This window comes from Alternaria atra (assembly GCF_907166805.1).
Source record: "Alternaria atra isolate CS162 genome assembly, contig: 23, whole genome shotgun sequence".
Taxonomy (NCBI): domain Eukaryota; kingdom Fungi; phylum Ascomycota; class Dothideomycetes; order Pleosporales; family Pleosporaceae; genus Alternaria; species Alternaria atra.
Genome location: NW_025091321.1, coordinates 515,212 through 538,074, shown reverse-complemented (window position 1 = coordinate 538,074; position 22,863 = coordinate 515,212). Strand labels below are relative to the sequence as shown.

General features: G+C 51.1%; 5 protein-coding genes across 5 annotated transcripts; 4 read left to right on the top strand and 1 right to left on the bottom strand.

Annotated features, from left to right (window-relative positions):
- Positions 1–2,072: 2,072 nt before the first annotated feature.
- On the top strand, positions 2,073–3,768 carry ALTATR162_LOCUS3766 (uncharacterized protein; the record flags this gene model as incomplete). Its single annotated transcript, XM_043311374.1, has 3 exons — positions 2,073–2,454; positions 2,503–3,520; positions 3,573–3,768. 3 exons carry the CDS (start codon positions 2,073–2,075, stop codon positions 3,766–3,768), a joined length of 1,596 nt encoding a protein of 531 aa, XP_043167309.1.
- Positions 3,769–10,013: 6,245 nt separating this feature from the next.
- Positions 10,014–11,691, top strand: ALTATR162_LOCUS3765 (uncharacterized protein; the record flags this gene model as incomplete). Its single annotated transcript, XM_043311373.1, has 2 exons — positions 10,014–10,232; positions 10,288–11,691. 2 exons carry the CDS (start codon positions 10,014–10,016, stop codon positions 11,689–11,691), a joined length of 1,623 nt encoding a protein of 540 aa, XP_043167308.1.
- Positions 11,692–12,823: 1,132 nt separating this feature from the next.
- ALTATR162_LOCUS3764 (uncharacterized protein) lies at positions 12,824–15,904 on the top strand (the record flags this gene model as incomplete). The annotated part of the gene is made up of 2 exons (XM_043311372.1): positions 12,824–13,088; positions 13,140–15,904. 2 exons carry the CDS (start codon positions 12,824–12,826, stop codon positions 15,902–15,904), a joined length of 3,030 nt encoding a protein of 1,009 aa, XP_043167307.1.
- A 3,963-nt stretch (positions 15,905–19,867) lies between these two features.
- ALTATR162_LOCUS3763 (uncharacterized protein) lies at positions 19,868–20,707 on the bottom strand (the record flags this gene model as incomplete). The annotated part of the gene is made up of 1 exon (XM_043311371.1): positions 19,868–20,707. One exon carries the CDS (start codon positions 20,705–20,707, stop codon positions 19,868–19,870), a length of 840 nt encoding a protein of 279 aa, XP_043167306.1.
- Positions 20,708–21,252: 545 nt separating this feature from the next.
- On the top strand, positions 21,253–22,737 carry ALTATR162_LOCUS3762 (uncharacterized protein; the record flags this gene model as incomplete). The annotated part of the gene is made up of 1 exon (XM_043311370.1): positions 21,253–22,737. One exon carries the CDS (start codon positions 21,253–21,255, stop codon positions 22,735–22,737), a length of 1,485 nt encoding a protein of 494 aa, XP_043167305.1.
- Positions 22,738–22,863: the final 126 nt, after the last annotated feature.

The window sequence follows — 22,863 nt, the reverse complement described above, 5'->3', positions numbered from 1 at the left end:
TTGGCCAAATCCAGGGTAGCTTTGTTCACCTGCGTGGCTTGGTTCTTGAGGCGGGGGTCTCGGATCTTGAGCCCGGGCTCCCGGTGGTGGCCCTCGGTGTCTTTCTTGGGAGCCACGTACAGTGTCTACATGTGCATTGCGGGCCACTGATCCCAGGCTCATCCTTTGGTCATGGCGGCGTCGACTAAGTGGAGAAGTTCCTGGATTAGATGATGCGGATAAATGGGGGTTGTAACTCGATGCTCCTGGCTGATAGAACGGCTGGTAGCCTTGTTGCATGACGCCGTTATCATAGAATGCTTGACCAGGTTGCCATTGTTCAGCGCCGTTCCAGACGGACGATGGCCGTTGGGGAGTTACGATTTGATACGGGTGTGCGTAAGGAGGATAGTGTTGGTGTCGGTTTCCAATAGATGGCAAAGGCGGGACTCTCGGTGGGTGACTGCTCGCAGGCACGTTCGATGCGTCCTGAATCTGGGATACGGAAGGGTTCCCACTGGGCATATGTTGACTTTGATACATTGGCGGAAGTTGTTGTTGGAATGGTCCCTGTGCGAAGAGAAGCGGGGCAGCCAGTTCTGCATCCGGATTCCCAGGATCAGTCGTAAATTGAGCCCAAGAAGCCGCGCCATAGTCACTGTGAGCCATGAGAGCTTTCTTCTAGAAGGTCTGCTGCTTGCTTTGACAAAAGGTACCGTAAGCTGTGTCAAGTGGTGGTAAGCGAGTGTCAGGGTGGGTGTGGATGTTGATGCTATCGGATACAGAGTTGCAACTGTTGCCCACAAGTTTCTGATTCTGGTTGAGGCAGTCGTTGAGTGGAAAGCTTCGTAGCAGAAGGCTCGATGAGCGTCATGGAAGCCTTATCTGCGGCTAAGCAAGTACGTGCGGCCAGGCTGAACCGGTGCTTCACAAACGGACACACAAAGGTGAAGTAGACTTGAAGATACAATAGTAGGTTGCGAAAGGATGGTAGGCAATAAAAACGGACAGGACCGTTTGTTGAAGCTGAAGACTGAGTCGTAGGTGAAGATGAGGGGTCAATAGCTCCATGTTACGCTGGCTGGCTCGAAGACGAGCGCCCAGCATGGATCGTAAGGATGGTGGAGACAGATCAGGTGCACTCCGACTTGACTCGCTACGTTAATCTAACATGACCAGTCGTCGGAGGACGGAAAGCGCAGGGCACATGGTTACAGAGCGTCACGCCGCAGCCCAGCTTCCAACGTACTTGGTCGTTTGCCATTGTAGCTCTAGATTGTCATCAGAGAGGGCAGAATCTATCATCATGACCCAATAAATGGGAGCCTCAGCCGAACCCAACGCAGTGATGCAGACGGAAGTTTGGGCGGGGACAGGCCTTAGGTACGAGGTGTGTTTCACTCAACAGGGTGTGCCCGATAATGCCGAAGCTTTTGATCGGTGACTATGCAGAAAGTCCACTAGGCCGACCAAAGCAGGCAAAGCATATCTATGCCGAGAGTGCCCTAAAGTCTCCGTCAGAAGAGCAAGGACGAGGCATCGCATTTAAGAGTCCTACGCGGCCTGGTTTTGGGAGGATTGGAACAGAGTGGCCGGCCAGGGCGGCGGGACATGAGCGAACCGCCGCATCAGCGCAAAAGAGACGGAACGCTTGACGTTGCATGCGCAGGTAGGTCATCACAGGCTAATGCTGAGAATTTGGCGCCGGGGCGCCGAGGGAGAGCGGAAGAATCACGAGGTGCTGAGTGGCGGTATTCCGACTTGGTAGGTAAGTGTTAGCATTGGACTCTTGCCTACCATGAATTACATGTTGCGCTCTTGGAAGCTCCCAAGGTTCCGTTGGAGGAACTCCCACCTGAGGCTTGGCATCTGCATAGTCACGTGCGCTCCACGATGCCGCGGGAAAGACCGGAGGCAGTTCCCGCGAGCATGAGGTCAGAGCTCTCTGAAATGGGGCATTTTGACGTGCAGCAATTGTTCATCTTCTTCTCCGCGACTTGCGCCTTAGTGTTCACTGAGCACCTCAATTAGCCAATCCGGCATCTGCCCCCCAATTGCACTCCATCCCATCCCCACAACCAGCTGCTGCAACCATGTTCCGAAGCGCAACGAAGCTCCGCGCCGCCGAGGCCGGAGCATTGCGATCACTCGCACATGCAAAGGCCAACCCCTCCTTCTGCTGTGCCCGCAGCACGCGTCCGCTCTCCACCACTCGATACACCCCCGTAAAGATACAAAGCCAATTCCAGCGCCGTCAATTCAGCGTCACCAGCAGCATGGCCAACACGCGAACCGAAAGCGATGCCTTTGGCGAGATCCAGGTCCCGTCGGACAAGTACTGGGGAGCTCAGACTGAGCGCTCGCTGGAGAACTTCAAGATCAACCAGCCCCAGGACCGCATGCCGCCGCCTATTGTGCGCGCCTTCGGTATCCTCAAGGGCGCTGCTGCCACGGTCAACATGAAGTTTGGGCTGGGTATGCCCTCTTGAAGAAAAGGAAAGCTACACTGCTAATGCCATGCAGACCCCAAGCTTGGAAAGGCCATTCAGCAGGCCGCTGAGGAGGTTGCATCTCTCAAGCTCATCGACCACTTCCCTCTTGTTGTCTGGCAGACTGGCTCTGGCACTCAGTCCAACATGAACGCCAACGAAGTCATCTCCAACCGCGCCATCGAGATCCTCGGCGGCACAATGGGTAGCAAGAAGCCAGTCCATCCCAACGACCACGTCAACATGTCCGCCTCCTCCAACGATACCTTCCCCACCGTCATGCACATCGCCGCCGTTCTCGACTTCGAGGAGTCGCTTCTTCCTGCCCTCGCTAGCCTACGCGACGCGCTGAAGAAGAAGGCCGACCAGTGGGAGAGCTTGATCAAGATTGGCAGGACACACTTGCAGGATGCCACACCCCTGACTCTGGGTCAGGAGTTCTCTGGATACGTACAACAGCTCGACTTTGGCATTGAGCGGATAAAGACTTGTCTACCACGCCTCAAGATGTTGGCTCAGGGTGGAACAGCCGTCGGAACTGGTATCAACACATTCAAAGGTTTTGCCGAGGACATCGCCTCAGAAGTCAGCAAGATGACCGGCAAGGACTTCGTCACCGCACCCAACAAGTTCGAAGCCCTCGCTGCCCACGATGCCATCGTTGAGGCCCACGGCCAGCTCAACACCCTCGCAACCTCTCTCTTCAAGATCGCTCAAGACATCCGTTTCCTCGGTTCCGGCCCCCGGTGCGGTCTTGGTGAGCTGAAGCTGCCCGAGAACGAGCCCGGTTCTTCTATCATGCCCGGAAAGGTCAATCCCACACAGTGCGAGTCCCTCACCATGGTCTGCGCCCAGGTTTTCGGTAACCAGGCCGCTACCACCTTCGCTGGATCGCAGGGTAACTTTGAGCTCAATGTCTTTAAGCCCGTCATGATCCGCAACCTGCTCCACAGCTCGCGCCTTCTCGCGGATGGCATGCGCAGTTTCGAGAAGAACCTCGTTGCTGGCCTGGAGGCTGATGAGAAGCGCATCAGCTCTATCATGAGTGAAAGGTAAGTCACCTCACGTCGATAATATGTCCATGGTATAGCTAACCTTTGATAGTCTCATGCTTGTTACCTGCCTCAACCCCGTCATCGGCTACGACGCTGCTAGCAAGACTGCCAAATACGCACACAAGAACAACCTCACACTCAAGGAGGCTGCGCTCAAGCTCGAGGTTATCAGCGAGGCTGACTTTGACAAGTATGTCAGGCCTGAGCTTATGATCAACCCTTCCGAGTACAAGCCTAAGAACTAGGTATCGTGATGGGAGTCAAATTATAAAAATGTAAAATGTAACATACAGATACAATATATCATGAACATGAGCGGCATTAAACTCGCATCATTCACGCCACTACACTGATGTCTTACATAACAGTTTCAAATTGCCTGGTACTTGCGTGAATCACATACCATGATAGAAAGAGTGCCTAAGAATCCTGAGCTTTCGATCATACCGGGTTCCCACACCTATGATTTATATGGTAGAAGACTGGGCGGAAAGTTGGGAATAGTTTGCATTATATCTGCAAACCTCCTCCTAGCCTGAATACAACCGTACCCTTTTCCTCCACCAACCGAATCTCTAGATCCACGTAAATTCCTTTGATTTCCCTCATCTGGAAAGGGCATATCAGTATGATTCGTGTACCTGGTAATACATCAAGTCATAAGTGGCTCGTTATTTATGAATCATTCTAGTACCATGGGATGGAGTGGATGTCACCCAGAGCAAGGGATATAGCTTCGCATTGAATTTCCTGTGTCTGAACAAGCAAACAGTATTTGATGGTACGAATACTATCATTAATGTCACCCGGTAAGTAACATTCGGATGTACGATAGTCTTTTTTAGACATCGTCTCCAGTAGTTCCTAACTGCTAATCCCGGATGTCGAAGTTTCATCTACCACACGTTCCACCGAGTCACGCATGATTGCATCCTTTTACTCCTTCCAACCTCATTGAACTCAGACCAGTCCTAACCATCTAGAGTGCAATTCATGGCACCTCCAGATTGTTGCAGTTGTCGATCCCTGACCATCCGTACATCCGGATGTCCTACCACTGACCGATCCATGTCCGTTCCCATATCCGCCTGCTGGTACATCACGCCCGTTGCCATCGACAAAGGATTCTGATTTGGTTGTTGTAGATGTCGCTTCGTGACCCCCGCTTGTGGTGCATTATGTCGGAAGAACGATGGCTGCGACAGTGGAATGAGGTCTGAAGGGTGTGGTATCGATGGTGCAACCTGGAAATAGTGTGGTGTTGTTCCATGTTGTTCTTGCTATGGCTGTTGTGACTGTCGTTGGGGATGCATTGCATGTGAGTGGGGATCGTGATTTGATGTATCAGTCGCTGGGTGTAGAATCAGAGTCTCACCCACTCCTGGGATTTGGCTCGGCTGGGTGGAGTGTTTCAGAGAGCACCTTTAATGATGATTCCGACGATGAGACTGTACCAACGATCTGGTTGTTTGTCCGGGCTTGATGCGGTCGTTGGGTTGTAGCATCTAATGGAACCGGTGTTGCTTGTTGTGGGAGTTCGGTTTCTTTTGTTGTTGGCTCTTTCCCAGCTGTAGGGCGTTGCAGTGCTACTCCCTGCGAAGATCTGTTCATTGGCCAACTGTCTCGCATCGACATGAACAATGCGAGATTCGTTGTTGCAAGTAGTGCGGTATCCGTAAGACGAGCGAGGTGGTAATTAGGTCTATTAGTACAAACAATCAGGCCATAAGGATGGATATAGTGCAAGACACACTCACCGGACCAAGGTATTTTCGTACTAGATTATCGTTCCTCCTCTTCATGCTGTCTAGATCACGGCTGTATTGCTTGCCTAGCATTATAATATCGCATGCCAGCGTCTGTTCTAACTCATCCTTGCCGGTCTGGATCTTCGTATTCGGGACTGTGGCGAGCGACTTTGTGGTAAAAATGGACCGCTCATGGGTGACTTCCTCAGTCTATGAGTTGGCCAATGCCGACTGAGCGTCGTTGATCTCATTGAGGTTTTTTTCCAATTCACTAAGCCTCTCTTTGATTCTAGCGGCTGCAGCCGTCCCGCGGCTCTCCTCTAGAGCAACAAGTCTGTTCCTAACATTGATAGGTGCGACAGTTCCGACGTCCGAGCGTGATTTTAATTTGTCAACATCAAGTCGAAGGTCGCTTAGTTCAGAAGCACTTATCTTTGCTTCTAGGTGCATCGACGTAGCTGTCTGCAATGCGGCGGAAACTAATTCCACTGCGTTCAAACGGGCGTATAGGGGTTCGAGCATAGTCATTGCGGCCTCGCAAGCTTTGATCGCCGTCCCAGGTGGATCTTGCACGGCCTTGATCTCTTCGATGCGTCGATTGATACGCTCTGTTTCCTTGGCAGTCTTCTCGAACGTCTCCGTGTGCTCGCTCACCTGTGATTGTACCGTCTTCTGAGCGCAAGCGAGATGTTTCGTCGTTGAATCAATCTTTCCTGCTGTTTCGATCCGAAAACTCTCTATGCCATCGACTCAGGTAGTATGGTTGTGACACAGGCCTTCTTGGGCGTCAAGTGTTGTCTCGAAGCGACGCACTATTTCCAGTGCTGATCCATCAATTCCCTAGCTATCGATGTTGCTGCTACGTTCCAACGACTCGAGTCTCTGGCTGTCCACATTGCTGTTATCCTCCAGTGATTCTATCCGTCGAGCAAGTTCTTGCGTAATCCGATCTACTTTTTTGAAGCTGGTATTGACGAAAGTCTTGTTTCCGACGGCTTGATTGGAGGTTGTCTATGCGATAATTGAGTTGCACCGCAGTGTCTAGTAGAGGCGCTTCTTTTTGCGAACTTCGTCGTCGTTCCTTATCGAGAGGTGTATGAACTACCGGCATGGCATTCGACCGTAGAGCGGTGACCGAACGGCCTAATTCGGTGAATGACTGCATGAGCTTTTCAATGTAGACTTCTGGTTGATTGTTCCGCACTTTCTGAACATCAAAATCGCTTCGCAACCACTCGATGTCTACTTCAGCCTTTTTCTCAACGTCGGTTATAAGCTGCTTGTGACCGTTATTCTGCTTTTCTTGCGCAACAACCTGAGCAGTGATCGTTTCCATCGTCTTCCGATTTTCGCAAATCTTTTTGCTATGCCGTTCAAGTTCATCCCGGTGCAACCTGAGTTTCGAAGAGATATAGTCGAGATTCTTACTCACCTCCCTGAGGTTTGTAGTGTTGTCGAACCACGTTCGAAACGAAGAGGCAAATCTAGCTTCGGTCGACGTCATGGTGTTGGCTCTTGTCTTCGCACTTTTGGTAGTCCGTGCAAATTTCTTATGCAAGTTGTGTATCTGTTTAGCCTAGCGCGTGATAATGTAATAACATACAGATTGCCTCAACTGCTAACGTCGGAGTGCTTGAACTTTACAGCTTGGGATGCGGTTAGTTTCACGGACACGCGTGGATCGCGGCAATAAACGGTATAGGTAGTGAGGAAAATGTAGTGCATAAGGTCACGACCAATTGCTCTTGCTTTAGAGATCTCCATATCCCTGTACGGATGATTCAAACGTGCCAAGATGATTATCCTTGCTTCAAACAGGAGCATCTCTTCAATCATATGGTCAAGGTCCACCGTTACTATCAATACTCGAAGGTAGGCAATGACAGCTCATTCCCTCTTGTTCAATACCACAAGGCGAGATGCAAAAAGGCGTTTGTCGTTATCGAAATAGTGACTGATAGGCAGAGCATTGCAGGAGCAACTGCATGACAGCAGGGCTATGGTTGGATGGTATGGTATGTAAGCTTTGACCCGCCGGACTGGGAATTGTGCATACCGATGGTGCTGTTTGGAACTGTTTGCTTCATGGCCGTCTAAACTCGCGGAAAGTAAGTGGAGGCAGTTTACGATGATTGACTTTGGTGGGTTGTTCGTAGTGACATCGCTAGGCATGCAGCTGCACGTGCGCATAGCAGGGGGTGCCTACAAACACAGCACACGTTGCAGATTGAGCTGACTTGATGTCGTACAACAGTGTAAAAGGATGTGATAGCCGTAAAGGAGAGGGTAGGACGAAGCGGACCTGTGCGGTGCTACCGCACACTAGCAACAGCTAGCTTCTGTAGTAAGTTAGCCTGCATCTCCCCCAACATCCCCATGCCACTCGCATACTTTTATTTTCACAGGCTGCGTGCAAGTTTGATTGTCAGACCTTGCTGCAGTGACACGTTTTCGCTTTCTCTTGTCTGTTTGACCGCGACCGCGCCGCCGTGGCGTTTTTGTGGCATGTCGATAGAACCGCCCTATTCTCAGTTCAGAACATTGACACTCGCCGAGAACATGCATTGATACTGATAGACGACATGTGCGTTAACTCGATATTTCCTACGAAGATGCGCGCTATAGTATCCCTCTAGGGTTGACGAATTAAGACTTCGACTTCATCATGACGCTGTCAAATGTCCCTATGGCAAGCTGCCTATGATCTGAGCACGATGGCGCTAAGGAAGCAAGTATGTGTGCAAACGAGCTCGTGTTTGCTAGACCGTACCCCAGATACCATGTTTCACCGTTCAATACCGGTGTTTCGATTAGCTAAATAAAAACCTCTCATCATACAGCATGAACAAATCATTTTCCCTCTCAAAGCTGTGATCCAAGAGCATTCTCTTAGGTCACGACATCGAACTGACACGGCTCTGGGATGTGTTCAAGTATATTCCTTTGGAAACCCAAAAGGATCCATTAGAAGCCTACAGATACGTTGGTAGGATTTTGACAGGAAGAGAAAGACAAGGTGATAAGACAAACCCTACTAAAATGATCATTTGCTCGATTATCTGGAGTATGGAAAAAAAGCTGTCTTTATCATAAACGTAAAGGAACAGATCCACAATACAGAACTTCCACGAATAAGAGACCGTCGCAATGCCTGATGAAGTGGACGCAGGACTACAACTACGAATCACTACCACAACGATTTGAAGGTGCCAAGGGCCGTAATGCTGACATACAATCAGTGGCAGATGGCTCTTTCGCGTATACAATATGCGCATGCATTCGAAACTAATCAGCCCCCTTGCACAGCCCTTTTGCTACACGACTGGTGGCGGATGGTTCAGTCTCGTAAGTGCGCAATGCAAGCCAGCCAGTGCTGGACTAAACCCCACACGTATCAGCGCCTACATGATAAGTCAGGCTGATGTTAGAACATAGACCTGGTTCACTACTGCGATGCGTATCATTGGCTGCTACATCATACTTCGTAGCGATCCAGCTACGTGGTACTCGGATCGCAGTACACTCCCGCGGCCATGGTCTGGAACTGGTCATCCCTAAAGCAATACGCTAGTTCGTCTCTACGTAGGTAGTGTCGAGACTGGTATGCGGACCGCTTCCTAGAAGCGGCCTGCATGCTCAAGTTCTGATACTTGACGATCTTACTCGTAGAAGTTCTAGCCCAAAATCATTCCTTACAGTGCCGCGACAATGATTACTGCTCATAACAAGCAGCATTCATGTTCCTTCACCGAAGGGTAACAGTAAAACGGAGCATCACACGTCTAGACAATTCAGTGGTTGCTGCACTCGTTTATCTTGTGTTGACGTTGACGTTCAACTCGTGTGTTTCTTATTTACGATATCTGCGCCTTGTCTAACGGGCATTGCCACAAGGAGGATTCAATGGTATGCGTGTGTTGCATGACATGTTAATGAGGACCCAGACTGTTTCGTGACCCACCGGCGCTTGCCAGGACTAGCCATAGTTCCCGATATTCGCCGCTCGCACGAGTCTAGTCGTGTCAAACAGGTGATTTTAGGTCAACCGAGCGTTTGATTTGTGGGTTGGACACGATTCTATGCGGCCAGCTTTGCAGTCCTCAGGTTCTCATCTGGAGTCGATTTCGATCGCGCCTCACTCAAGTGGAAAAGGTCTCCTCTCTAGATGCCCGTTAGATGTTCGTAGAGCCCCAGCGATGCTACCATACTTCCTCGAATCCGACCTCGGTATTCCTTCCTTAACAACCTATCCGACCCGGAGCCACACGCGGCGTACACGAGGTCTAGCAACGTTCTACACCCGTTATTCAGCCTCACTAATACACAACAAGGAGTACTTCCGCAAGACGAGTACTGCACAGCTTGTCCGACCGCCGTTATACGGCAAGCTCACCTAAACAAGCTACTTCTGCTTGTTAGCTTTCGAATTTCGCATCAATAGGAACACTGCAAGTGACTACGGTTCCGGCTAGATAGTCCTACGCGGCTCTGCTCGGACCCCGGCCTCTTCCTACCCCAAGGACCCACCAATAAGGACCCATGAAAATGACAAGCATCCTTGAAAGCTTGTCGCGGGGCCCCGTGGGCTTGATAGCAGAGTGTACCCACGCCGAGGCCCACTCCAAAAGTGCGTTGAGTATATAAGCTCTCCCAAGCTCACCATGTCTGCTTGGCTTCATCGGCCTTTGCTTATTCGTTCTTCGCTTTTCGTGGCGTCCAATAACACTGCACGCTAACTGAGAATGACGGGCTTTACCGAGCCCAAGCGAGATGCTACCCTTGCGGCTGACGATGGCGCCTTGGAGAAGAGCCTCAGCCATCAAGCGGAGATCTTTGAAGACAAGGAGCTCATGACAGATGCTCAGGCAGCTGAAAACCGCGAGCATGATATGGGCATGTGGGAAGCAGTCAAGGACCATCCTATGGCCTGCTTTTGGGCTTTCATCTTCTGCTTTACTATCGTAAGTCTTAGCGCTCTCTTAGCGTCCTTATCAGGTCGTTGCTGACACCAAACAGGTCATGGAGTCTTTCGACATGTTCTTGAACGGTAACTTCGTTGCTCTCGGCGCATTCAAAGAACGATACGGTGTCCAAGTCGCTGGCGAAGTCGGCAAAACCATTCCTACCAAGTGGCAGAGTTCACTATTCCAAGCCGGCCAATGCGGTGCCTTTATTGGAGTATTCCTCGCTGGTCCCATCACCAATCGTCTTGGTTACCGGTGGACGACCCTCTTGGCTCTCACTCTCATGAATGCGACCATCTTCATCTCCTTCTTCGCTGATTCACTCGCTGTTCTTGTCATCGGACAAGCTTTCGAAGGCATTCCATGGGGCATGTTTATCGCCAACTCGCCTGCCTACGCAAGTGAGGTTGTCCCTCTCGTCCTCCGTGGTGCTTGCACAGCCACTCTCCAGATGTCTTGGTCGATCGGTAGCATCATCGTCGCCGCCGCCACCTACAGCTATAACAAGCGCAATGACGAGTGGGCATGGCGAGGTCCTCTGGCACTACAGTGGGTTTTCCCCACCCCTCTCATGGTCCTTGTATTCTTCGCACCCGAGTCGCCATGGTGGCTTGTGCGTAGAGGGCGCAAAGAACAGGCGCTGAAGTCCATCAAGCGCCTCGGTCGCAGGAACGGAACACAGGCGGCCGCCGAAGACACGCTTGCTATGATGGAGCGCACAGTGCAGATTGAAGCTCACAAAGGTGGTGAGCCTTCTCTCCTTGACCTCCTCAAGGGAACCGATCTTCGCCGAACACTCATCACCTGCTTGATCTACGCATCGCAAAACTTCGCTGGTAACTTGATTGCCAACCAGGCGACCTTCTTCTTCGAGCAGGCTGGAATGTCTTCCGACTTCTCTTTCAAGCTTAACCTGATCAACTCGTGTCTGCAGCTAGTTGCCAACATCTGCGCGTGGCCACTGAGCAACTGGTTCGGCCGTCGAACAATCTATCTTGGGGGTACTGCCGTCAACGTCTGCCTGCTCTTCATCCTTGGAATCTGCGCCTCGATTCCCCAGAACCAAGCAACCAACTACGCCCAAGCGTGTCTAGGTATCCTCATCTCGTTCGTCTTCGCAGGAACTATGGGTCCAATCTCATACTCGATCATTGCCGAAACATCTTCAATCCGTCTCCGCGCTTTGAGCACTGGTGTTGGTCGTGCTGCATACTACGTCGCGGAAATTCCCATGATCTACTTAGCCTCGCAGATGCTCAACCCCACCGGCTGGAACATGGCTGGTAAGTGTGGATACGTATGGGGCGGTACAGCTTGCGTCTGCTTTGTCAGCGCGTACTTTGGCCTTCCCGAGCTGAAGGGCCGCTCATACCGTGAGCTCGACATTCTGTTTAACCGCAAGGTCTCCGCTCGCAAGTTCAAGTCGACTATCATCGATGTCAGGGACAACGAGTAAATTATCACACGTAGAATAGCCTATGAAGTTTTGTACAGTCACTTGTTGTAAGGAATAGTGTGTCGCGGTAGAAACTGGAGCATGGGTTCTCAGGCGCGCTTTTTAGGGTGGCTGGCTTATTGAGGGTCAATGCCCGTGCTCATTTGGAGGGGAAGCTACCTAACTACTCTTGAGCTTCATACGAATGCAACGATCAATCACAAGCAACACGTATTATTTGCATCCGTTCATCTGTTCCGTTACTTGCTCGTAGTCACTATGCAGAAATACTAGAATGAATTAATGTTTGACATGCTCTTCCTGACGTTTCGGGATGGGTACTTATCCCAGCCATCGCGTAGCTCAGAGCTACCTCGGTAATGACTGATCGTCCTCTACGTTCTGTGGACGTTTAGCTCGACGGTTGTCTTGATATCTTGCATCGTGAACACAAGCAGGGCATTCCTTGCCATCAATGTACGTCGGTCTGCTCATGCAGCGGTTGTACCGAGAGATGTAGGTCAATCACGCCCGGTCGGCTGCATCTATCCCGAAGCTTTCATGTCACACTTCATCATTTTCCAGCAGGAAACAAGTTGTGTCATCTCAACAAGAGAGCTTGAGGATCTGGTAGTTGACTTTTCATCAACAGAAGCTCTGATTGATGCATCGCTGCGGAGGCCGAAGATACGGTGTCGACCGGTCCATGTCGGAGATGAGTACCAACCGAGCTCATTCTGGACTAACCCCCGTCTTCCAAGCACTCCACACCATGTCATGATCGCGCAAATCTTTCTACACTTTCCCCGGTTTCCTGTTCCTCGTCTTGGAAGAACGGAAACAACGTAAGATCTCCGCGATGCTAACCTGTCTGCGCAATCCATCCGCCTCCGATGCTAAGTTGACTACGTTTACCCGGGCCTCGGCGCACCCAGTGGAGCGTTCACAGAAGGGCATCTCAATTCCACCATTGAGACGACCTTGACATCCCCGCAACCCACGATGCATTCTATCATAGCGCAGCATTAGCGCCTTATTCGTAATTCGGGGACGGCTGGGGTTCGGTACCTGCGTACTGCTCATAAACCCTCAGCATGTCCGATACAACGGTGGCAGCGCTCATTGGCCTCGACATCTTCATCCTACATCCATCATGAAGTCTCTCGTAGGGCTCTCGTGGCTCTCGGCCTTGTCTTCATTGGCTACTCTACCTAATGGCCCTGGTGTCAATGCTCAAAACAACACACCTAGTGCTTGGCCCTTACACGACAATGGTCTGAACGACGTTGTGCAGTGGGACCATTACTCCTTCAAGGTCAATGGAAAACGTCTCTTTGTCTTCTCTGGAGAGATTCACTACTGGCGCATTCCTGTCTACGAGGTTTGGGAAGATCTGTTGGAGAAGATCAAGGCAGCGGGTAAGTTAATACATTCGCCACGCACCATTAGTCGGAAATAACAATGATTAGGCTTCACGGCTTTCGCCTTCTATGGCAACTGGGCTTACCACAGCGCAAACAACCAGACACTGGACTTTGAGAGCGGCGCCCACGACTTCACCAAGCTTTTCGAGATTGCGGAACGCGTTGGCTTGTACGTTATTACCAGACCAGGCCCTTATGTCAACGCTGAAGCCAATGCTGGAGGCTTCCCGCTGTGGCTCACCACTGGAGCGTACGGAGAGCTCCGAAATGACGATCCAAGATACCTCCAAGCCTTGGACCCTTACTTCGCTAAGTTCTCTGAACTCACCTCCAAGCATCTTGTAACCAAAGGTGGCAATGCACTTGTCTACCAGATCGAGAACGAGTATGGCGAGCAGTGGGAGGATACCAAAGAGAAGATTCCCAACGACGCTGCCGGACGATACATGCAAGCACTGGAGGACTCTGCACGAGCCCACGGTATCGATGTTCCTCTTATTCACAACGACCCCAACATGAACACCAAGAGCTGGAGTAAAGACTTTGCGCCCGGCGCTGTTGGCAATGTCGATGTTGCTGGATTGGACAGCTACCCGTCTTGCTGGTCTTGCAACCTTGACGAATGCACTGGGACCAACGGAGAATACGTAGCCTACCAGGTCATCGACTACTACGACCATTTTGTTGAAGTTTCTCCCACTCAACCATCCTTCTTCCCAGAATTCCAGGGTGGATCTTACAACCCCTGGGGTGGACCTGAGGGTGGCTGCCCCGGCGACATTGGAGCTGACTTCGCAAATCTCTTCTACCGCAACCTTATCTCTCAGCGTGTAACCGCAGTCTCACTCTACATGATGTTCGGAGGAACCAACTGGGGTGCTCTAGCTGCTCCTGTCACAGCTACCTCCTACGACTACAGCAGCCCGATTAGCGAGAACCGTGAGATCGGCGCAAAGTACTACGAAACTAAGAACTTGGCTATGTTCACCCGCGTTGCCGACGATCTCACCGTCACCAACCGTCTCGGTAACTCGAGCTCATACAGTACAAACTCCGCTGTTGAGGCTAGTGAGCTCCGCAACCCCCTTACCAACGCTGCTTTCTACGTTACGATCCACTCGACCTCTTCTTCCGCCACTAAGGAGTCGTTCAAGCTTCACGTTAGCACCTCGGTAGGAAACCTGACTATTCCACAGCACGCCGGTTCGATTGTTCTTGATGGTCACCAGTCCAAGATCCTTGTTACAGACTTCGCCATGGGCAACAACACCCTCACCTACTCTACCGCTGAGGTTCTCACATATGCCATAATCGATTCTAAGCCAGTCGTTGTACTGTCCACTGGTGTCGGCGAGTCTGTTGAGTTCCACGTCAAGGGTGCTTCCAAGGGCTCTTTAGCCAGCAACGGAACCAGCTCGAACGCGACCTTCCATGCAGAAGCCCACGGTCTCACAACCAACATCCAGAAGGTTTCCGGCATGAATGTGTACCAGTTCGACAATGGCGTGAAGGTTGTTGTTGCTGACAAACCCACCGCCTACTTGTTCTGGGCTCCCAACCTGTCAAACGACCCTTTCGCGCCGGTTGACCAATCGGTGCTTGTTCAGGGCCCATACCTCGTCCGCAGTGTCGCTCTAGATGCTGGTGTTCTCGCTCTCAAGGGAGACATCATGAACAGCACGAACATCGAAGTCTTTGCCGCTGGCAGTGCGCAGACACTTTCTTGGAACGGAAAGGAGCTAGTGACTTCTCGAACATCATACGGCAGCTTGAAAGCCCACGTCGCTGCATTCAACGGTACTATCAACCTCCCTTCCCTGGAAAACTGGAAGATGAACGAAGGACTCCCAGAGAAGACGCCAGAGTACGATGACAGCGGTGCCGCGTGGGTTGTCGCCGACCATCTTACCACTCCCAACCCGACAAAGCCCGACACCCTGCCTGTTCTCTATGTTGACGAATACGGCTTCCATAACAGTTTCCACCTCTTCCGTGGTTACTTCGATGGCGCAGCTACTGGTGTGCAGCTCTCCGTTCAGGGTGGTCTCGCTTTTGGCTGGAGCGCATGGTTGAACGGTGAGCTAGTTGGTTCATGGTTGGGTAACACCACCCTTGGCGTTGGCAACATGACATTGTCGTTCGCCAACGCAACTCTGCACCAGAACAGCACCAACGTCTTGCTCGTCGCACAGGACAACACTGGTCACGACCTCCGTGGTGGTGCTACCGATCCCCGCGGTATCCTCCGTGCTACTCTAGAAGGCGCAAACTTCACATCCTGGAAAATTGCCGGTGAAGCAGGTGGCGAAACCGAGCTTCTCGACCCAGTACGTGGACCTCTCGCTGAAGGCGGTCTCACAGCCGAGCGTCTCGGATGGCATCTCCCCGGCTTCGACGACTCTGAATGGGCGTCCGGTTCACCATCCACCGGTTTCGAGGGTGCAGACATCAAGTTCTACCGCACCACCATCCCTCTCGACGTCCCCGCTGAGGTCGATGCCTCTTTCGCTTTTGTATTCAACGCCGTTGGCTCTAAGACTATCCGTGCACAGCTCTTCGTTAATGGCTACCAATATGCGCGCTTCAACCCGTATGTCGGAAACGAGATCAAGTTCCCTGTCCCACCGGGTATCCTCAACTACTCAGGTGACAATGTGATTGGTCTGAGCGTATGGGCGCAGTCAGAGGAGGGTGCACAAGTTGACGTGCAGCTTGTGCAGGAGTATGCGATTGAGAGTAGTTGGAGCTCGAGGTTCGACTCGGAGTACTTGAGGCCAGGGTGGACGGAGGAGAGGTTGGCTTATGCTTAGACTTTGCTATCACTCAAGCTACCTATATGCTCACAAGCCTATTGAACAGATATCACATGCGCACTTTATTGTCTGAAATATGTTGTCCTTGACCTGTAGAGTGAACAATCTGAAGAAATCGTAAAGTCTGTTGTATCGAGCATTGCTTCTGATGCGTATTCATTTGCGGATAAGAGGTGACCCGTCTCGATGACGGAAAGTGACATCTAGTTGCCAGCGAGTAAATCCTTGCGAATCTAACGTCTTCCTGGCTCGAACCACAAGCGCGCGTGTCGAATCGATATTGAGAATTGCATGGTCTCGGCAAAATTTTGACGGCTGACCCGCTTTCATGCCCACTTCTAACTGTTTCATTGAGCAGTCGATGGACTTCGTCAACTCCGAACCATTCTCCAACCCTCTCAGCGACAGCGGTCTATCTACAGGTTTCGTCACATGCCAATTGTTTGCAAGAACATTCAGCCATGGGCTGCCTTGTCGGTGACCAAGGATGATTGTGAGGTTGACCCCACCATAGACGAAAACTATTCCAACGGCCTCAAGCGGTTGTAGATGATTTTCAAATGATATCTCAGAATCATCTCCCCAGACCGGCAACGTCTGACTCTGGAGACCTCCGCGTCGAGCCCTATACAAAGCCACCATTTTGTTAGCAGTCATCTCTACGTATTTCGAAGCCCTGATCTTGAATGTACACGGATGAGATTCAAGTGTATCATCCCTGCGATCTTTGTCTTCCGCAACAAGTTCTTTGTCCAGTTCTGTGAGTATGAATATTTCTCTGAGTTCTGCTTTCAGAGCTTCTGAACCATCTACAGCCGATAAGCCTTCATGCAGGTCCCTCACGAAGCGCTGGTCGCCCAGTCGCTGCAATCGAACCCCAATCAGCATATTTTTGTCTCGCTGGCAGTTTAGTACTGCTACAAGTGTTTCAGGACCGACGTCAATGCAAGGAAGAACGATACGAAGTCCCACGTTTGTGACGTCGTGCGTGCTACCCTGTATTGTTCGCGGCGAGCATGGTTGAACATCAGCCAAATCTGCGTATTGGAAACCCCTTGGTGATGTAGCTAAAAAACCAGCGTATCTGAACGAGGGGTGGTTCAAACTATCATATCCTCGATTCGATGACCATGCAAATATGGTATGATCCATCGTGGTTTTGAGAAGTTCGACTTGCAATCTGTGAAACGCCCGCTTTCCTTCTCCGTAAAGCAGTGGCATATTGACTTCAAGGATTCCGAATAAGCAATAAGCTATATCTTCGTCTCGTGTAGTTTGTCTCTCAGATGCCCAACTGAGACGAAGTCCTATGTTTGCCCATTTGATGGTATTCCTGTCGAGGATATATTGAATCTGCACCTTGGTCGCCGCTTCGATGAAAACTGCCAGACTCGATTTCGTACCTATCATGTTCCATTCTTGATTGTAGAACTCAAGCGTCGCTGGAGCGAGGAGCTCTTGGAGTGTCCAGCCTCTCCTGAACCATCTTGAATCTTCGAACGCGGGTATTCGTTGGGGCGTTTCCAAAGAGCTTGAGAGTCTGGCGAAGTCATTGTAGATAACGTACATCCATCCAGGTCTCTTTCCGACACCAAGTTTATTCAATCTAAGAGTTTTGTCGTCTTTCATAAGTTCATCCTCTCCAATATACACATCAGAGAGGTATGCGTAGCACTTCTCAGCCTCCCAGTAGTATCTGTACATTGAATTGATTGCTTCCGAGAGCTCAGCACTGCTTCTCTTGTCAATGCAACAGGTATCCACCCAAGCCCAGCTGTAACCATCCTGTTTCGCCTGCTCGCAGCACTTCTTGATCTTCGCATAACCCTCCAAGGCTTTCGTCAATGCGTCGGGCTTGTACATACTTTCGAATGTGACTTCGTCATCGCCCCATGTATGTGACAAGATGACGTATTTGGGGATATTGCCGTGGAATGGATGGATCTCGATGGTAGTGGTGTTGATAAGGTACATGATTTGCGTTTGTGTAATGTAATCGCACGCACGATGAGCGGCAGAATGAGAAGAAAACCCAAGCTCGTGAACAGGTGCAAAAGAATGGAGGCCTGAACACCTATCTTGGTCTGGCGCTTAAGTACTTTTCATCGGATGCGTGACAAAATGATGGTGATACCTTTCCTAGTGATAGGAAACGCGGTAGAGGAAGAGGGTAGCAAGATAACGAACTCTGATCAGCAAGCATGAAGATGGATGTGAGAGGTATGATGACAATGCAGCACCGAGCAGGGAAACTGAGACCAAGACTGCTGGCTGTACGGCTGAGCGAAACGACCACGGGATGATATTGGAGGCTGAGACTGAGGCTGAGCTCCGACCCTGCCCCGCTTCCCCCTCACCCTCACTGACCCTTTTCAGAAAGGCGCGAGCTCACAGTCATGCAATCACGATGCGATCCACATCTTGATACTTATCAGTACTGCCGGCCAATGCATATAAGGTCAGCGTTCCTCCGCACTACTATACTCTGCCATGGCATGCATCTACCATTTTCCTACGTACTCAAGGTTGAGATGGACCTTCCACATCAAAAGGTCCACCAATACCTCCTATCGCCGGAGGAGTAAGACCCAACGCACCACCTCCTTCTGCGTCAACTAGCACATCCACAGGGCCCACCAGCCCTGCACTCATAAACCTAACCCCATGCTCCCTACAAGCACTTTCCAACTTGTCCAATCCTAGAACCAGATCGCGAACAAAGCAAGAATGCAAAGCGAGCTCTTGTATCTCAAATAGCTTGAACACCTTGAGAATCCGCGTCTTGCCAAAGCCAGGGAGAGCAATTTCCGCCAGTATATCCCTGTTTTCCACAAAAGGCCGGCCCATCATAGCTCTGCCTCTGACCTCTAGGCCGTCACGTAGTATGAGTAGGTCCTCTCCTCCCAGTGGTGGTTCCGGAATCGCGTCCTAGGAGAAAGCGGAAAGGCTGTTCGGTGGTCTAGGATAAGGCTGGGCGATGTACGGTAGGATCTCTTCCCATCGAGCAACGATTGCGTGGAGGGTTTCAGTGAGCCATTCGGCGTGTTTGGAGACTTCGGGGGAGGTGGTGTATCCGTGGTGGCTTTTGAGCCAGTCTAATTTGCGGATTTGGGAATGGTAGGCATCATATCCTCTGTAGACTATAGTTGTTTTTCAGTAGCGCTTTGAGTGTGAACTTTGGCTATCAGACTAACTTTTCTCAAAGCGATCGAGTTCTTTAGGCCGTTCGTGAGGTATTAAGACATCATTGCTTTGTATAGGATCGTCCGTTGTTGAGCGTTCTGAGTCGTCAAAGTCAGACAGTGGCGGTAGTAGGTATTCAGAGCTGATACTTGTGGTAGCCGATATACTTGTAATGTCGCATGGCGCAAACATATCGATAGTGGGCTTTTGAGATTGGAAAACGAGGTGAGATGGGAGCAGGAACGACTCTCTCATGCAAGGGCATGTAGGTGGCATCGCGCAAGGCGAAGGGAAGATGTTAGGTAGTCTGTTACTGCGTTGACTGACGTTAATACTATGGAAAAGGCAGTCAGCTGCTACAACTGAAAGAGCCATACAAGCAAGTGGGAGTGGGCAACAGCGAAGTAGAATGAACGACCAACGTTGGAGTTCACAACTTGAGCCACAGTAGAACACAGGGCTGGAATAGACTTCTTGAATTTTACGGTTGAAATTGCAAAGACATGACGCCTACAAAACTCGCCGTATGGTACAAAAGAATCACCTATCGCTTCAATATAGTTGCTATCGTTCCAAGCCAAGACACAATGCAACGTGAGAAGCGTAATAGTAACACAGAACCCAGCTCAACTGATCCCGAGAGCGAGGAGATGATGAAAGGAAACAAAGTAGGGAGAGAGACCGTTGCGCCATCGCTGAATATTCATATCGAAAACATGAGACTCGTTATTCGATCGAGTGGCTATAAGCCACCCTTTGTTTTGAGTGGCAGGCAATTTATTCGTCCTTGTTAATTGCCCTTGGAGCCGCCAGTGGGCGGCCGGCGAGGATGGCTTCGCGGTCTTGTCGCATGCCCTCCAGTACCCCAACAAGGCCGCCTTCCCGCATACGTTCCAAAACGACTTTCATGCCTTCACGCGCGTTGGGTTGGCTTCGTTGCGCACGCGTGAGACCGATCTTCTCGATGTTGCGCTGCAGGGCCGCGGTGCCCCAGCTTCGCAAGAAGCCCATTTTTTGTGGCTGTTCGTCCTCCACAGCGTCCTCCTTTGCGGCCTCACGCTTCTTCTTCCAGGTCTCGCCAATGTGACTGTGTAGTGTGACAGAGCTTGTGACGTCGGTAGTCTCACCGGAATCTTCAATTTTGGCACCAGCCCCCTTGCCGCCAAAGTTGATGAAGCCATGACGATGTGCAGTGCCCTCCATGCCCTGTCGCATCTTCATGTCCTCAGACACTAACGGCGAGGGACGCACGAACTTCTGCCTCTCTACAACAGATAGGACACCCGTCCATTCGAGGTTCCGTGACTCAGTGTCCATCCATCCTTCCTTGATATCTACAACTGACTTTTCAAGAATGTAAGTCTGCGATTCTCCGCCAGCCGAGGCGCCAAGTAGAGACCGTGGTACAAGCTTGAGGACAGCGGAGGGAAGCTTTGAGCGTTTTAAATGGAGGCGAATGGTTGTTAGGCGCTGGGTCTCGGCATCGTAGTGACGGGCGATGGTGTCGGTGGAAAGCACGTGAGTGGAGTAAGGATTCGGGTAGCGGAGGAAGTAGGCGAGTGAGACGGCAGGGAAAGGGTACGAGTAAGTCTCGTTGGAAGAGTAGAATTTGACCATGTTGGCGTCCCAGTGGTCAAATCGGAGTCTCTTTGGGCGTGGTTTGGCGGTAGAAGACGGTAGAAGTAAGATTGTAGTAGGTAGGAGCTCAAGGCAGCCTGTAACGCGCGGTCTTCTATCTCAGATGATAGAGTCGCATCGTCAAGCACATCCAACTGCGATGTGACAATTGGACAAGCCGGTGAGTCGCGTTGAGGTGGGGTAAGGCGGTACGTCGGTATAGGTGGTGTGACGATCAAGGATAGAAACGCCTGGAGCTCTCACGACCATGGTGCCATGACGAGTTTTGCTGACATGCCGTCGGCATCTCCTCCCGCCAACGCCGACGTGGCTGAGTCGTGGCGCGTGCATGTGGCGCAGTGCGGGGCAGCTCTAGGCCTAGGCAGGAACGCCAAATTGAAGTGGGGTCCTTAATTGTCGAATAGTGAGTCAACTTCAACACTAAAGAACCGCAACACATAGACTCCCCCATTGTTTACCTCGGTTGGGATCTCTCCACAGCACACCGTACAACCCTCAACTCGGACTTCAACACAACCGCCACAATGACTGAGCCCGAGCCCCCGGCCGTCGCCGCCCTATCACTTGCCGATACAGCGACACAGCCCGTCTCAAAAGCAACAGAGCAGAAGATTGACCCCTGGGATGTCTCAGCAGGAGTCGATGAGGAGGGAAACGAGAAAGAATTTGACTACGTCGCCATCTCGAAGCAGTGGGCCACAAAGCTCATCGACGAACCGCTGCTTGAGCGATTCGAGCGCATCACAGGCCATAAGCCGCATCGCTGGTTACGGAGAGGCCTCTTCTTCTCACACCGTGATTTGGAGCTAATCCTGGATACATATGAGCGCGGAGACGACTTCCTCCTATACACTGGTCGCGGCCCTAGCAGCGATGCCATGCATATTGGTCACACGATACCCTTTGAGTTCACAAAGTGGCTGCAAGATGTCTTCGACGTTCCCCTAGTCATCATGTTGACCGATGACGAAAAGTTCTTGTTCAAGGAGAAGCTGAAGCAAGAGCAAGTCTATGAGTTTTCACGGCAGAACGCCAAGGACATCATTGCCATTGGTTTCGACGTCAAGAAGACTTTCATGTACATTGACTCCGAGTTCTTCTCGTCCGGCTACAACCGACACTTCAGTCTCAACACCACCGAGTTCGAGAAATTGATAACCAACAACCAAGTACGGGGCGCATTCGGTTTCCATGGCTCAACCAACATTGGCAGTAATGCCTTCGCAGCCAAGCAATGTGTTGCTGCTTTTGCTTCATCATACCCTTTCATCTGGGGCGAAGATCACAAGACCTACAAACGCTCCAAGAAGCTCGCTTCCATGCCCTGTCTGATCCCCTGTGCCATTGATCAAGACCCCTACTTCCGCCTGGTTCGTGAGAACTGCCACCGGATGGATCTCCCCTCACCAAAACCAGCGCTTATCCACTCCAAATTCCTGACTTCATTGCAAGGTGCTGGTGGCAAGATGAGTGCATCGGATGCCAACACTGCTATATACATGAGCGATACGCCGAAGCAGGTCAAGACCAAGATCAACACGAAGGCCTTCTCTGGTGGCCAAGAAACACTAGAACTCCACCGCGAGAAGGGTGGAAACCCTGATATTGATGTACCGTATCAATACATCGCCTACTTCGAAGACGATGACGAAAAGCTCAAGAAGCTAGCGGAAGACTACCGTAAAGGTGAGCTGTTGACCGGCGAGATGAAGAAGGAATGCGTAGATATCATGACTGTGTACGTCAAGCAGTTCCAAGAAGCAAGAGCAAAGGTCACAGACGAGATGCTAGATGAGTTCCTCCGGCCGCGGAAGTTAGATTGGAAGGGTAACCCCAACCCTACCAAGCCGAAGCTCGAACAGCCGGCCCAGGAAACTGAGAGTGGTGGCCCTACGTTGGACGCTGACGGAAAGCCGATGACTAAGAATGCTATGAAGAAGGCGGCTAAGATGGCTGAGGTCGAGCGCAAAAAGAAAGAGAAGGAAGCTGCTGCTGCTTCGAAGCAGTGAAGCATGTCAAAAACTTGAAATTTCGTTGAAGAGGTAGTTGCGCGATACCAATATACCTAAGTCGATTTCACCTGCAGCCTACTCATAGCGTTCCGCAGACATATTCATTGCGATGTTTCAGCACAG